This window comes from Hypanus sabinus, chromosome 11, assembly GCF_030144855.1.
Source record: "Hypanus sabinus isolate sHypSab1 chromosome 11, sHypSab1.hap1, whole genome shotgun sequence".
NCBI classification, from domain to species: domain Eukaryota; kingdom Metazoa; phylum Chordata; class Chondrichthyes; order Myliobatiformes; family Dasyatidae; genus Hypanus; species Hypanus sabinus.
This window is the reverse complement of record NC_082716.1, coordinates 26893804-26910837: the sequence shown is the minus strand read 5'-3', so window position 1 is coordinate 26910837 and position 17034 is coordinate 26893804. Positions and strand designations below refer to the sequence as shown.

Genomic DNA, 17034 nt, shown 5'->3' with positions numbered 1-17034 from the left:
TTAAACAGATAGTGCAAAAAGAGAGGGGAAAAATAGTGAGGTAGTGTGCATGTGTTCATTGTCCATTCACAAATCTGATGGTGGAGAGGAAGAAGCTGTTCCTAAAATACTTAGTGAGCACTTTTGCACACCTGTACCTCTTCCTTGATGCTAGCAATGAAATGAGGGCATGACCTGGGTGATGAGGGTCCCTAATGATGGATGCCCCTTTTTTCAGGCACCACTTTTGAAGTTGTCCATGCTGGAAAGGATAGTGCCCATGATAGAACTGGCTGAGTTTCAACTTTTTGCAGCTTTTACAATCCTATGCAGTGGCCTCTCCATACCAGACAGTGATGGGACCAGAATAGATCTTCAGAGATGTTGACACCAAAGAACTTGAAACGGCTCACCCTTTCACCGTCGATCCCTTGATGAGGACTGGTGTGTGTGTATCTTCAACTTACCCTTCCTGAAGTCCACAATCAATTACTGACGCTGAGGGCAAGGTTGTAGCTGTGATACCACTCAATCACCTGATTTATCACCCTCCGGTACACCTCCTCACCTCCAGAAAAATACAGCTGCAGCACCATCTGCTGTGCCATCATGGGACCCAAAAAGAATCTTTCCATAACAACCCACACTTAAGAGCCGTGCTCTTCTAATATGTTTATCAATTATGATGGCTCTGCTCAAAAATAAATGTAACTAACTGACGACTATGGGAACTTAACCTTCATGCACGTCAGAGAACTTTCTCCCACAGTGCATTTTTATTATTCATAGTACCTACCATTGTTACATTTGTCTGAACTTTTAGAAAAACTTCCAGTATTAAAATTGAAGTTTCAACATTACAAAAAACTTATTTTTATTAAAGCTTACAATAGTCATGGGTTCATTAAATGGTTATTAAAAACAAATTTTAGAACGGTTTTGAAAACATTCTTGAAATACAATATTCTTAATCTCATTTTACCTTGGGGTGGCTGGAATTCCTCTGTTGTGAGCTCTGTCACTTTCTCCCATGTTATCCATCCAGGTACCACAGTTGAACCGATGTCCACCAAACACAAAACCAGTCTGTAGGTCGACCCCTAAAGAAACATTGAAACCTAGAAAGAAAATAAACTCAATGTTTAAAATGCCTTAAAATTCATTATAATTCAAAAATGACTTGCTGCCCTATTTTTAAGCAGAGTGTAGGTACCAAAATTGTTGCATAATTACCTTCATCTTTCATGCGTGTGTCCATATGAGGTCCAGCATTTCTTTCTCTGTACTCTACACCTTCCATATGGCGCTGCATGGCTTCCTGCATGACATCGTGTAGTGGCTGCTCCTAATACAGAACATTTCAACACAAACTCAATTTAACAAAAATTGCTATGTCAATACAGAAATTGGACCAATAGGGAAAATATATCTCCCACAATCAGGTGTCCACTGTAACGTGCTAGTTAATCCAACTCCCAGCTTTTGGGTGCTTGTCTCCTTCTTAGCATTTATTATACCCACTTCTGCAGCAGACCTCATGATCTGAACCAAGGGGACAAACCAACGTTGCAAAGCCAACTGCTTCACCATATCTGGTCCCATTAAACTTCCTTTGTTCTCAAGGTTCTAAGTTTAAAAAGTTCAAAGTAAATTTTACCATCAGAGTGCATATATGTCACCACATACAACCCTGAGATTCATTTTCCTGTGGGCATACTCAACAAATCTATAGACTAGTAACTATAGCAGGATCACTGAGTAGAGTGAAGAAATCAACAAACTCTGAAAATACAAATATAAATAAACAGCAATAAATAGCAAGAACATGAAATAACAAGATAGAGAGTACTCAAAGTGAGATTATTGGTTGCGGGGTTCAGGAGCCTAATGGTTGAGGAGTAGTAACTATAGGTCAAATCTGGAGGTTCTAGTACTTCTACTGATGCCAGCAGTGTAAAAAGAGCATGGCCTGGCTTGTGAGGATCTCTAATGATGGTCAAACAGGGTTAACTAAATATCTCCCCTCTGGACTTGCCGCTAGACTACAACAATGCACTGGGGTGCACCAAGGGAGAATGTATCAGAAAGAAAACATTAGCTAAGACACACAAAATGCTGGAGGAACTCAGCAGTCCAGGCAGCATCCATGGAGAAGATTTCAGGCTCTTTTGTCAGACTTGCTGATTGAGGGCATTGACCCGAAACGTGGACTGTTTATTCTTTTCCATAGATGCTGCCTGGCCTGTTGCATTCCTCCAGCATTTTGTGTGTGCTGCTTGGATTTCCAGCATCTGCTGATTTCCGTGTTTGTGATCAGTTAAGTCAAATCATTTGACAAACATGATTTAATGGCAAGATTTAAAATGTTCTAATAAAAAATTATCTGGACATTTTATTCTTCATGATTTTTTTAACAAGTTAATGCAATTAACAAATATTAAATGTTAATTTTCAACAAGTTTGCTTATTAGCAACTTAGTTACATCATTTTGGGAGCTGTTCATCGACTATAGCTCAGCATTCAATTCCATCGTTTCCACAATCCCGATTGACAAGTTACAGAACCTGGACCTCTGTAATTGGATCCTCAACTTCCTAACCCAAAGACCACAGTCTGTGTGGATTGGTGATGACATATCCTTTTGCTGACAATCAACACTGGCGCACCTCAGGGGTGTGTGCTTAGCCCACTGCTCTACTCTCTGTATACACGACCGTGTGGCTAGGCATAGCTTAAATACCATCTACAAACTTGCTGACGATACAACCACTGTTGATAGAATGTCAGGTGGTGATGACAGGGCATACAGGAGTGATATATGTCAACAAGGGAATGGTGCCGCAGCAACAACCTGGCACTCAATGCCAGTAAGATGAAAGAGCTGATTGTGGAAGGGCAAGACGAAGGAACACATACCAATCCTCATAGAGGGATCAGAAGTGGAGAGAGTGAGCAGCTTCAAGCTCCTGGGTGTCAAGATCTCTGAGGATCTAACCTGGTTCCAACATATTGATGTAGTCATAAAGAAGGCAAGTCAGTGGCCATACTTTATTAGGAACTTGAAGCAATTTGGTATGTCAACAAATACACTCAAAGACTACTACAGTTGCACCGTAGAGAGCATTCTGACAGGCTGCATCACTGTCTGGTATGGAGGGGTTACTGCACAGGACCGAAAGAAGCTGCAGAAGGTTGTAAATCTAGTCAGCTCCATCTTGGGCACTAGCCTACAAAGTACCCAGGACATCTTTAGGGAGCAGTGTCTCAGAAAGGCAGCATCCATTATTAAGGACCTCCAGCACCCAGGGCATGCCCTTTTCTCACTATTACCATCAGGTAAGAGGTACAGAAGCCTGAACGCACACACTCGGCGATTCAGGAACAGCTTCTTCCCCTCTGCCATCCGATTCCTAAATGGACTTTGAAGCTTTGGACACTACCTCACTTTTTTTTAATATACAGTATTTCTGTTTTTGCACATTTTTAATAATCTATTCAATATACACAATTGATTTACTTGTTTATTTATTGTTGATTTATTCTATTTATTTTTTCTCTCTCTCTGCTAGATTATCTATTGCATTGAAATGCTGCTACTAAGTTAACAAGTTTCACATCACATGCCAGTGATAATCAGCCTGATTCTGATACTTGCAGTTTAGTTGGAAACAGAGAGCTGTGTGAGAGGGAAAGATTAAATTGATCTTAGAGTAGGTTAAAACGTTGGCTCAACATTATGCGATGAAGCTCCTGTACTGTTCTGTTCTATGTAGATAATTTTTATTGAAAGCTGTCAGCCTGGATTTACTGGTTTAGAACATAGAACAGTACAGCACAGGAATAAACTCTTAAGCGCACAATGTTGTCCCAAACTGATTAAATGAGTAAACAAATGCTCTACAAAGCTGTTTGCACAACATTCATATCTCTCCACTTCCTGCACATTCACACATCTTTCCAAGAGCCTCTTGGATATTTCTGTGGTGTTTGCCTCCAGCACAATTCCTTCCCTAATAATCAAATCCCTTCTGTCCATATCTTTCCACTTCCTTCACAGTCCCGAGACAAAGAGCTTCTCGACTACCTCTGTTATATTTGTCTCCACCATCAGCCTAGGCATTGCATTTTGGCCATCTATTACTTTGTATTAAAAAAAAATTGCCTTGAATATCTTTTTTGACTTTACTCCTTGGTCCTGCAAAGCATGCCCTCTGATATTAGATACTTCAATCGTGGGAGAAAGACACTGGCTGCCTACTATATCAATACTACCTTTAATCTTATAAACCTCAATCAGATCACCCCTCAACTTCTTGTCCAGTTTCTCCTTATAGCACATGCCTTCTAATCTGGACAGTATCCCTCTTCTGCCTCCTCTCCAAAGCCTCCACATCCTTCCTATAATGGGGTAACCAAAATTGAATGTAATACCCCAGTTGCAGCATAAGTAGAGTTTTACATAGCCCAACTATCCGATTTTAACTCAACTCTTTGATAATCAAAGGCAAACATGCCACTCTGTCAACCTGCGTAGCCATTTTCAGGCAGCTATGAACTTGGATCCCAAGACCCCATGCTCATCAGCATTGTTAAGGGCTTTGCAGTGTACTGTCTCTTTACACTTGATTTCCCAATGCCTCACATTTGGCCGGGTTAAACTCTGTCTGCCAATTCTCTGCCCATATCTGCAAGTGATCTATGTCCCATTGTATCTTTTGCCAATCTTCAACGCTATCCACAATACCACCAATCTTTGTATCAACTGCAAACTTAACACACATCTATGATTTCAGCCAGGTCACCAACAGCAGAGGTCCCAATACAGATCCTCTGTAGAACACCACTAATCGCAGACCTTCAGCCTGAATAAATCCCATCTACAACTGTCTTCTGTTTTCTATGGGAAAGACAATTCTGAATCTAAATGGCCAATTCACCATGGCTGTCATGCATCTCAATTTTCTGGATTAGCCTCCCATAAGGGACCTTGTCTAGCTCCTTATTATGATTCATGTTGATGGCATCCACAGCCCTACCTTTATCAATCAACCTCGTCACCTCCTGAGAAAATTCAATCATGTTAGTAAGATATGACTTGCCCTGCACAAAGCCATGCTGAGCAAGACACAACTTGCCCTGCACAAGGTTTGCCAAGTAGAAATAGCAAGAGACACTCACTCATTATACGAGGGCCTTTCTGCACTGGAATGTTGTTAGCAGAGCTCAAAGACAACATTCCTTCCTCTAAGGGGACAGGGAACCTTGGTGCAGGACAAACAAATGGCATAGAACTATGTGCTACCTCTGGTGAAATTAACATGCCATTTACTGATCTTTTCCTTTCCCACGGCTACTCACACATTTTCCATGATAAAGAGGATTCATCTTGTTTAAATAGAAACAGAGAAAACCTACAGCACAATGCAGGCTGTGCCGAACATGTCTTTGCCTTAGAAATTACCTAGGGTTACCCATAGCCCCCTATTTTTCTGAGCTCCATGTACCTGTGTAGGAGTCTCTTAAAAGACTCTATCATATCTGCCTCCACCACCATCGCTGGCAGCCCATTCCACGCACTCACCACTCTCTGCATATAAAACTTACTCCTGACATCTCCTCTATTCCTTCGTCTAAGCACCTTAAAACTGTGCCCTCTCATGCTAGCTATTTCAGCCCTGGAAAAAAGCCTCTGACTATCCACACGATCAATGCCTCTCATCATCTTACAATGTTAAGTTCATGGCCTAAGGTAGGAGTCAATTTTAGAAAGCCTAGCACATTTATTTTTCAACTTAGTCCCCTCCTACATTTACACACTTAGTCCAGCGGTCGTGGGGCATACAGATCCCTTCTTTCTAGAAGTCTGCGTCTTCGGACCTCCAGGAGTGATCCACAGCAGAGGGATTGATAAGTTCGTGGCCCAGGGTAGAAGGATTTGAGTTATACAGCTCTTGTTACATGTACATGCAGTTCAACTCTGAGTGATTATGCAGAGAGTTTGAAGTTAATAACTCAACTCCTTCTACCTTAGGCCACAAACTTATCAATCACCCCTGCTGTGGACCACTTTCAGGAGGTCCAAGATGCCAACTTCAACAAAGAAGGATCCATATGCTCCACAACTGCTGGACTAAGTGTGTAAATGTAGGAAGAGACTATGTTGAAAAATAAATGTGGTAGGTTTTCTAAAACTGACTCCTCCTACCTTAGGCCACAAACTTATCAATCAGCCCTCATACACCTTAGGCCACGAACTTATCAATCAGCCCTCATACACACCTCTATCAGGTCAACTCTCATCCTCTGTTGCTCCAAGGAGAAAAGGCTGAGTTCACTCAACCTATTCTCATAAGGCATGCTCCCCAATCCAGGCAACATCCTTGTAAATCTCCCCTGCACGCTTTCTATGGTTTCCACATCCTTTCTATAACGAGGTGACCAGAACTGAGCACAGTACTCTAAGTGGGGTCTGACCAGGGTCCTAAATAGCTGCAACATCACCTCTTAGCTCCTAAATTCAATCCCACGATTGATGAAGGCCAATACACCATATGTTTACTTAACCACAGAGCCAACCTGTGCAGTAGCTTTGAGCGTCCTATGGACTCAGACCACAAGAACCCCCTGATCCTCCACACTACCAAGAGTCTTACCATTGATACTATATTCTGCCATCATATTTGACCTACCAAAATGAACCATCTCACACTTGTCTGGGTTGAACTCCACCTGCCACTTCTCAGCACAGTTTTGCATCCTATCAATGTCCTAATGTAACCTCTGACAGCCATCTACACTATCCACAACTACCCCAACCTTTGTGTCATCAGCAAATTTACTAACCCATTCCTCCACTTCCTCATCCAGGTCGTTTATAAAAATCACGAAGAGTAGGGGTCTCAGAACAGATCCTGGAGGCACACCACTGATCATCGACCTCCATGCAGAACATGACCTGTCTATAACCACGCTTTGCCTTCTGCAGGCAAGCCAGTTCTGGATCCACAAAGCAATGTTCCCTTGGACCCCATGCCTCCTTACTTTCTCGGTTAGCCTTGCATGGGGTATCTTGTCAAATGCCTTGCTCAATACATGGAGTGACACTGACCGATACCAACAAGAAAACACTGTAAGTTGCTCAGGGCATACCTAAAATTGTAATGCTTGCATTGCCCAACATTCTCTTCCTCTTAGACAGATACCAGGGACTGAGGATGAGTAGCTTCCTCTCCATCTCCTTCACAGCTGACTGATGACTATGTTGGTCACTGACGTAATATATTTCACTGCATGCTTTGATGTACGTACAGTAAATAAAGCTAATTTTTTTTCCTTAGTCATTTAAGAGATTATCAAGGTTGAGCCACAGCGAGAGTGACATTCAGGTTTGCCACTGAAGGGATTATTCATGATTTTCCAGTTCTCTATCTCCATTCTGAGCAATGGCAGATACCCACAAATTATATCTTTTTCTCTGGGGTGTTTACTGCATACCAAACAGCACAAGGTCTTGACAAGGCAGGTTCTTAGTCAAAAGATAAGTAGAGGGTAAGATGATTGGAGACATACATAGCTCTACTGCTCGTACTCATCACATCTTTCAGTGTACAAACAGGACAGACAGGCACAAGCTGTCTATGCACGCCGACATGCGCAAGTCCCAAACTTCTTCCTCATGCCTACCCCCACCTTTTCACCTCCTTCTTCCTCATCTTCCCTTCCCTCAATTCTATCACAGTACCCACCTCACTGAGAGTCATTCTTTATGATCCAAGATTCTTTTTTTTTTAACCACATCTGTACTTCGTGCCTCATCTTCAATTTTTCACAAGATCTTTAGCAAACCCCACATGGCCAGCCATCATAAACAGAATCATTTTTCACAATATTATTATTTTTTCAATTTTATAATACCAATTCCCTGGAATGTCTTTGACTCAAAGGAACTTTCCAGCTCAACACGAGTGAATCTGCAGATGCTGGAAATAAATAAAAACACAAAATGCTGGCAGAATTCAGCAGGCCAGACAGCATCTATGGGAGGAGGTAGTGACGATGTATCAGGCCAAAACCCTTCATCAGGAGTATGTGTATTTTTGTACGTTTGGCTGGAAGGATTCTCATTACCACTGTCAACCTCTAAGATCAGAAGGTTGTTTGATTTGGCTGATGCATGGGGTGTAATGCAAATGCTAAAGGAATGAACTGTGAACAAGATCACACAAGATAATTAAATACACTTCTCCAGCTCAAGAGTGAATCTTCACAGTTTCTTTAACAATATATAATTTAAACTTTGATGCTGACAAGAGGAAGTACACCTTGCAATAAATATCTTGACAGACATCAAAGAGCTCTGGGTACGTGCATGCGCCAGCAGACAAGGGTGGGAAGCATCAGTTGTCATTCTTAATTAAGTGCTGCCTCAAGCAAATTTGAATAAACTTCACAAGGAGCAAAGGAGAATCAGAAAGAAAATAGGCAAGTGAAACTGTGCTTCTGATAATGCTACAATAAAAGACCATTACTTTTAATTTTTGTTTCCAGGTTAGACAGAAACATCAGATTATGTATCATTCTATTCCACTATAATATGCATATGACCTGTACTCACTAGAATCAGAAGAATGAGGATGACCTCATTGAAACTTATCAGATGGTGAATGGCCTTGTGGATGTTTTCTGTGGTGGGAGAGTCCAAGACCAGAGGACACAACCTCAGAACAGAGGAGTGCCCTTTTAGAACAGAGATGAGGAGGAATTTCTTCAGCCAGAGAGTGGTGAATCTGTAGAATTCCATGCCACAGCAAGCTGTGGAGGCCAAATCTTCATGTAATTTAAGGCAGAGGTTGATAGATTTTTGATTGGTCAGGACATGAAGGGATATGGGGAGAAGGAAGGAGATTGGGGCTGCAGGGGTAAATAGATCAGCTATGATTAAATGGCAGAACAGACTCGATGGGCCAAATGGCCTAATCCTGTTCCTGTATCATATGGTCTTATACAAAACTAAAATGAACTTCTTTTAATTTGATTTGGTTTAATTTGGCTCTGTATTTGGATGAAGGCCCTGTTCCTCTAGTGTACTGTTCTAGGTTCTAATTCTACCAGATCTAAATCCTAACATGGAAGATATAGATAAAATAATAAAGGAAATATCTTGGATTAACCTTGTGTAAAGGGGGTTTCTTTTTTTTCTTTGTTACTGTTGGGAAAGGGTTTCCTTTTGTTAACTAGCAGGAATGCTAATTTACTGATAACGAGAATGGTATTCCTTTGTAAACCAAATGGGGATTAATGTTCTTTCTTCTGAGTCTGTAAGCTTTTGTTGACGGGCTTTTGGTCAGATCGCCGGCTAGGGGGTCGAGAGAGAGGACGCAATGCTCTAAGCTGGGCGAGGATCGGACCCCAAAGGGGGGTCCGAGGCCGGGAGATTCTCCGAGGGGGGGGGGGATGAAGCTCGATGTGCTTGGTTGACCACTCGGAGGGTCCTGAGCTGTTTGGAGAGTCCGAGGAGTTCGGAGGGTCCTGAGCTGCGAGTCGAGGAGTTCGGAGGGGATCGAATGGTGGCCAGAAGACTTCAGTAATTGAGCTCCAACGGTTGTGCACGAAGTGGTTTGGACTTTGATAAGTTTGGCGCCTTTTCTTTAATTTTCTCTTCATATATACTGTATCGTTATTAATCACTTAGTTATAGTAACCTTTATAAATTGTACTCATTTAATCGCATATGGTGTACTGTCTGGTTTTGGACGAGGCGGGGACATCACACAGCATCCACACCAGCTGATTACCCAGTTTGGCGGGGCCGAAGGCTGCTCCCCCTAGACAAGAACGAGCTGAGCGAGCCTGAGGCGACCCAGGGAGCTACATTTGCATCAACAAAATCATAAAGACCTGTCACTTAAAAAAAAGTCAGTTACACCATAGCTATACAAAGCTGCAAATAACTAGAAGAAAGTAAACAATTACCACAGAGCCTGGAGCAAGAGCTGGGGAATGGTCAGTGGGATATAGTCGACTGACAGGACATTTGAGAATTTCCAGTCCATTCTCAACCATTTTGCAGTAATCCTGAATGCACTGAAGCCACCACCAGACAGCATCCCTGCAATTATATCGTGCATATATTCCATGTCCGAGCAGATTTGGAATTAGACCATGACGTAGAGTACCAGCAAATGCAAGGATGATATTCCTATAATCAAAAGAAATCATTTGAGAACTGAAGCAATTGGCATATTTAAAAAAAGATGTGACTAATATTTGTTTGTATCAAAACACAACCTAAGTTAATGAGCCAAAAGGACTGACTTGATTTTAATACTTAATTTGGATTCATGTTTAGCAAATATATTTGATCAAATTTTGAACTTGCACCAGGTGATTTTAACATAAACCAGGCAACAGATAAATTAAAAGGTGCAAAAATATTGCAGATACTTTACATTTGAGAAGGCAAGCTTTATCATTCACAAAATACACAAAGAATATGTTTAGAGAAAATAGATCAATATTTAGAGACAGTCTTTAATGAACATATAACACAAATTGCAAATCCAAAGAATGTTCTTATTATGGAAATCTCAAACCCAACAAAGAGATTCAAGAGGTCAATCAAATAGTATGGCTTGCAATTCCTTCATGAATATACCCCAGTAGAAAATTGGGAATGGACAATAAGAGAATTCCGATGTTATCTGGGCAATGTGCTTTTCTGTTAATAATTTTAGCTTTAAACTTGATTTCCCAACAGCATTACCCACTAAATTTTAGTCATTCTGAAATAATTTATCTTTTGGAAGATACTAATGTTGTGGTTAATTTCAGAATTATGCTTGCATTCATTAATTAATTTTTCTATTTGAATGCCAAGCGATAACATTGTTAAAAAAAAAGTTTTCCATCTACAATCTTCGACTATTTTAAATTGCAACCACACTTCAAATGTTCTCTGGAAAAGCACTACCTGGATTACAGATGGTTTCCAGCACTTTGTTTTCCTTTTAACCCAAGTCATCTCTGAGTTCAAATAGTCCAAAATGACATAATTGGATACTTCTATCACATGCAGGTTTAATATCTGACTCACAGCTTCAGAAGATTGCTTATTGTTGCAATCACAGTGTGGTTAAGAATTTTTATAAGAAATTGTTTGCTGACTCAGCCAATATGTACAGTACTGTACAGAGAATGAGAGATTTTGTTCTTTGCAGAACAAAACTTAGAAGGAAAAGAAAGACCAACATGATCAGAAGATCAATTTTTGGCAACAAAAAAAGGAGGAATGAGTTTAAAGTAGAGATGGTTCTTTAGCAATGACACAGGAAAAGATGAAAAATAACCTGTTAGGTATTGACATCACCTCGGATTCTGGGACATCATTTCTTCTTACCTAGCTTCTATGGTACGTCCTGTGACTAGTAGTAGTCCTCTGAGAGAAATGAAGGTATCTCTACCCCAACAGCGGAATAAGCCAGAACCAAAATGCGGCAGCCCTTAATAGCAAACAAGAAAACCCTTATAAGAGGAGATGGAATTGAACACTGAAATGGCACAATAGCTTTTTGGCTTAGCAATGTAAATGAACTTTATTCTACAATACTGGGAAAGTCTTCCTTGGTAAGTGATAAATCCTGCACCTTATACAAGTGGATGCAATAAAGACTTTTATTAAAACAAAAGATGTTTTATACAGTCAAAAGATACTCAAGACACAATGTCAGTTTGCAAAATTTTGAATAATCTTGATGTAGAGCAGAAATTCCCAACCAGGGTTCATGGATGCCTTGCTTATTGGTATTGGTTCATGGTGAACCCGTTATAGACGGTAGAAGACCAAATATATGTAACAGATCAAGATGTAGAGCAATACCTCACATTTAACTCATGAATCATGGCTCTTCTTTCGAAAGAAAAGGTTTTGAAGAAAATAGGAATTTTTTTTTCAGCTTTATCGACCCACCCACCCCCAGAACGGCAGCTTCGGATATGTTTTTGTGAAATGTATTTAGAACCAAAACATTTAAGTTTTGCTAACTTACCAGCTGCCAAGGAAACACAGCATTGTTCTTTCTCACCAGTTATATAACTCGTTCTATAGGGAACATCTTTCAGAGAAGACGACAGTTGTGGAAGTACAGGAAATCGGCCGATTCCACACATCTGCAGTGAAGCCATAGCAAGCTGCTTCACAAATGTTGAGCCATTCTGCACAAAGCTGAGAGAAAATTACAAAAGTAGAAATCAGAGAACTAACAATTACAATGTCTTTACTAATAATCATTCACTTATCCACTTTGCTTTGTACACATTGAATCATTGTAAAACATAGGCATTTTTGAGGATTAACCAACTAAATTTTGAATGGTAATCCAATGGAAATAATTATCATATCTCACTAGTCACGGAAAAATATTGAACATAAAAAAATTGGAGCACAATTAGGCCATTTGGCTCATCTACTCTGCTCTGCCATTCCATCATGGCTGATTTATTATCCATTTCAACCCTTTCTCCTGCCTTCATCTTTGACACCCTTCCTAATCAAGAACATCTCAACCTCTGCTTCAAATATACCCAATGACTTAGCCACCTGTTGCAATGATTCATCATCCTCTGACTAAAGAGATTCCTCAGCTCTGTTCTAAGTGGATGTCCTCTATTCTGAGTCTGTGCCCTTTGATCCTAGAGACCCCCCACCATAGAAAATATCCTCTGCACATCCACTGTCTAGGTTTAATATTTAATAGGTTTCAATGAGATCCCTCTTCATGCTTCTAATCTGAAATGAGTACAGGCTCAGAGCCATCAAATGCTCCTCATGTTAACCCTTCCATTCTTGGAATAATTCTTGTGAATCTCCTCTGGATGTTCTCTAAAGCCAGCACATCCCTTTTAAGACAACAGGGCCAAAACTGCTCCGAAAACTCGAAGTGCAGTCTGACCAATGCCTTATAAAGCCTCAGCTTTTTAAAGCATTTATAAAGGATTTTTATCCTTTTGATTTGCACTTTTGGTCCATTTCTAAACAGTGTTACTAGGTTATCTCTAACCTAGTGCACCTGAAAGCACCAGATAGGCGTAATTTCACATACCCCACCATATTTATTTATTAATTTCTGGGATCTGGGTTTTATTGGCAAAGCCTATATTATCAGTCCCCCCCCCCCCCCCCCCCACTGCTCTTCTCAAACCGAGCTGTCTTCTCTCTGGTAAAGGTATGCCCGTAATGCTGTTGGGGAAGTAGTTCTAAGATTTAGACCCAGTGATAAAGAGAGGATAGTAATTTAACTTTAAATCATGTTCACAGGCAATGAGGAGTCTCATAGAGTCAGAGAAAAGTACAGCACAAAAAAGGCTCTTCAGCCCATCTAGTCCATGCCAAACTACTTAAACTGCTTACTCCCAATGACCTACATCAGGACCATAGCCACTGGTAGTCCTATCATCCAAGCCCCTATCCAAGATTTTCTTAAACGTTGAAATTGAGCTTGCATGCACCACCCGTGCTAGCAGCTCATTCCACACTCACATGTTCCCCTTAAACTTCTCACCTTCCACCCCTAACCTCTGGCTGCAGTCCCACCCAACCTCAGAGGAAAAAGTCTGCTTGTACTTACCCTGTCTATATCGCTCATAAATTTGTATACCTCTATCAAATCTCCCTCCAATCTTCTATATTTCAAGGAGTGTACATAGTCAGAGTGGTGATCCTAAGGTTTTAGCTCTTTGAGGCTTCACTCAGGGAAAGGAAAGCTCCAGTTTATTTATTTCCCTCTTCTCTTCTTTATATCTGCTCAGCTAGGTAGAGATGACAGTGAGGATAGTGTAATGCTCCTCTTGTGGGATGTGGGAAAGGCAGGGAGACCTCCGGTACCCGGAGACTGCAACTGCGAGAAATGCATCCAGCTGCAGCTTCTAACAAACAGTGTTAAGGAGTTGGAGCTGGAACTGGATGAACTCCAGATAATTGGAGATGCTGACATATAGAGAGGTCGTTATTCTCAAGGATTTAGGAAACTCGGTGATAGTAAGCAGAAAGAGGTTAAGGAGACAGTGCAGAGTGTACCTGCAGCTATTCTCCTCAACAACAGGTATAACGCTTCGGACACTGTTGGGGGGAATGACCTAACAGAAGAAAGTCACAACGGTAGAGTCTCTGGCACTGAGCCTGCCTTTGTGACTCAGACAGGAAGGAGGAAGAAGATGCACACTGTGGTGATAGAGGATTTGTCAGTTAGGGGAATGGACAGGAAGTTCTGTGTGTGAGAACTAGACTCCTGGATGGCATGTTGCCTTCTGGGTGTCAAGGTCCAGGATATCTTAGATCGAGTCCTCAACATTCTTAGATGGGAGGGTGAACAGCCAGAAGTCATGGTCCATGGAGGTACCAATGACATAGGTAGGACCAGTTACGAGGTTCTGCATAGGGAGTTCACCGAGTTAGGTGCTATGTTCAAGGGCAGGACCTCTAGGGTTGTGATCTCAGGATTGCTACCATGCCACATGTCAGTGAGGCTAGAGCTTGGAAAATTATACAGTATAATATGTAGCTGAGGAGTTGCTGTAGGAGGAAGGGCATAATAATTTTGAATCAATGGTCTTTCTTCCAAGGAAGGTGGGACCTGTACATAAGGGATGATTTGCACCTGAACTGGAGGGTGATTAATATTCTAGCTAGAAGGTTTGTTAATGTTACACAGTGGGGTTGAAGTTGCAGGGGGATGGGAACTTGAGTGCCAAAACAGTTAGTGGAGAGGTTGTGGAGGCAGATGTTGGTACAACCTCAGACAAAGTTAGGAGTCAAAAGATTGAGGATGGTGCAACAAAATTGAGAAGGGTTAACACACACAAAATGCTGGTGGAACACAGCAAGCCAGGCAGCATCTATAGGGAGAAGCACTGTCAACGTTTCGGGCCGAGACCCTTCGTCAGGACTAATCGAAAGGAAAGATAGTAAGAGATTTGAAAGTAGTGGGGGGGAGGGGGAAATGTGAAATGATAGGAGAAGACCGGAGGGGGTGGGATGAAGCTAAGAGCTGGAAAGGTGATTGTTGAAAGTGATACAGAGCTGGAGAAGGGAAAGGATCATGGGACGGGAAGCCTCAGGAGAAAGAAAGGAGGTGGGGGGGAAGCACCAGAGGGAGATGGAGAACAAGCAGACAACTAAAAATGTCAGGGATGGGGTAAGAAGGGGAGGAGGGGCATTAACGGAAGTTAGAGAAGTCAATGTTCATGCCATCAGGTTGGAGGCTACCCAGCTGGTATATAAGGTGTTGTTCCTCCAACCTGAGTTTGGATTCATTTTGACAATAGAGGAGGCCATGGATAGGCATATCAGAATGGGAATGGGATGTGGAATTAAAATGCGTGGCCACTGGGAGATCCTGCTTTTTCTGGTGGACCGAGCGTAGGTGTTCAGCAAAATGGTCTCCCAGTCTGCGTTGGGTTTTTCCAATATATAAAAGGTCACACCGGGAGCACTGGACGCAGTATACCACACCAGCCGACTCACAGGTGAAGTGTCGCCTCACCTGGAAGGACTGTCTGGGGCCCTGAATGGTGGTGAGGGAGGAAGTGTAAGGGCAAGTGTACCACATGTTCCGTTTACAAGGATAAGTGCCAGGAGGGAGATCGGTGGGAAGGGATGGGGGGATGAGTGGACAAGGGAATCGCGTAGGGAGCGATACCTGTGAAAAGCAGAAGGGGGGGGGGGGGAGGGAAAAATGTGCTTGGTAGTGGGATCCCGTTGGAGGTGGCGGAAGTTACGGAGAATTATACGTTGGACCTGGAGGCTGGTGGGGTGGTAGGTAAGAACAAGGGGAACCCTATCCTGAATGGGGTGGCGGGTGGATGGGGTGAAGGCAGATGTGCGGAAAATGGGAGAGATGCGTTGGAGAGCAGAGTTGATGGTGGATGAAAGGAAGCCCGTTTGTTTAAAAAAGGAAGGCATCTCCTTTGTCCTGGAATGAAAAGCCTCATCCTGAGAGCAGATGCGGTGAAGACGGAGGAATTGTGAGAAGGGGATAGCATTTTTGCAAGAGATGGGGTGGGAAGAGGAATAGTCCAGGTAGCTGTGAGAATCTGTAGGCTTATAGTAGATATCAGTAGATAGGCCGTCTCCAGAGATGGAGACAGAAAGATCAAGAAAGGGGAGGGAGGTGTCGGAAATGGACCAGGTAAATTTGAGGGCAGGGTGAAAGTTGGAGGCAAAGTTAATGAAGTCGACGAGCTCAGCATGCGTGCAGGAGGCAGCGCCAATGCAGTCGTCAATGTAGCGAAGGATAAGAGGGGATGAATAATGTATAGACTTGGAACATGGACTGTTCCACAAAACCAACAAAAAGGCAGGCATAACTGGGACCCATATGGGTGCCCATGGCTACACCCTTGGTTTGGAAGTAGTGGGAGGAGCCAAAGGAGAAATGATTGAGAGTAAGAACGAATTCTGCTAGACGGAGGAGAGTGGTGGTAGAGGGGAATTGGTTAGGTCTGGAATCCAAAAAGAAGCAAAGAGCTTCGAGACCATCTCGGTGGGGGTTGGAGGTATATAGGGACTGGACATCCATGGTGAAAATAAGACGGTGGGAGCCAGGGAACCTTCCAGGTGAGACGACACTTCACCTGTGAGTCGGCTGGTGTGGTATACAGCGTCTGGTGCTCCCGGTATGGCCTTTTATATATTGGTGAGACCCGACGCAGACTGGGAGCCCATATGATGGGTCCGCCAGAAAAAGCAGGATCTCCCAGTGGCCAAATATTTTAATTCCATGTCCCATTCCCATTCTGATACGTCTCTCCATGGCCTCCTCTATTGTCAAAATGAATCCAAACTCAGGTTGGAGGAACAACACCTTATATACCGGCTGGTTAGCCTCCAACCTGATGGCATGAACATTGACTTCTCTAACCTCCGTTAATGCCCCTCCTCCCCTTCTTACCCCATCCCTGACATATTTAGTTGTTTGCCTGTTCTCCATCTCCCTCTGGTGTTCCCCCCCTCCTTTCTTTCTCCCGAGGCCTCCCGTCCCATGATCCTTTCCCTTCTCCAG

The 17034-nt window shown here is 42.4% G+C and overlaps 1 protein-coding gene across 4 annotated transcripts in view; it reads right to left on the bottom strand.

The window, feature by feature from the left end:
- agla (amylo-alpha-1, 6-glucosidase, 4-alpha-glucanotransferase a) overlaps positions 1 to 17034 on the bottom strand; it is a 97904-nt gene that overhangs the window by 13182 nt on the left and 67688 nt on the right. For all 4 annotated transcript variants that reach the window (XM_059983973.1, XM_059983976.1, XM_059983975.1 and 1 more), the window contains exons 24-28: positions 12025 to 12200; positions 11376 to 11478; positions 9953 to 10178; positions 1213 to 1324; positions 962 to 1097 (exon numbers count right to left, since the gene is read on the bottom strand). In XM_059983973.1, coding sequence (XP_059839956.1) covers positions 962 to 1097; positions 1213 to 1324; positions 9953 to 10178; positions 11376 to 11478; positions 12025 to 12200 — 753 coding nt within the window. The remainder of the gene's footprint in view (positions 1 to 961; positions 1098 to 1212; positions 1325 to 9952; positions 10179 to 11375; positions 11479 to 12024; positions 12201 to 17034) is intronic.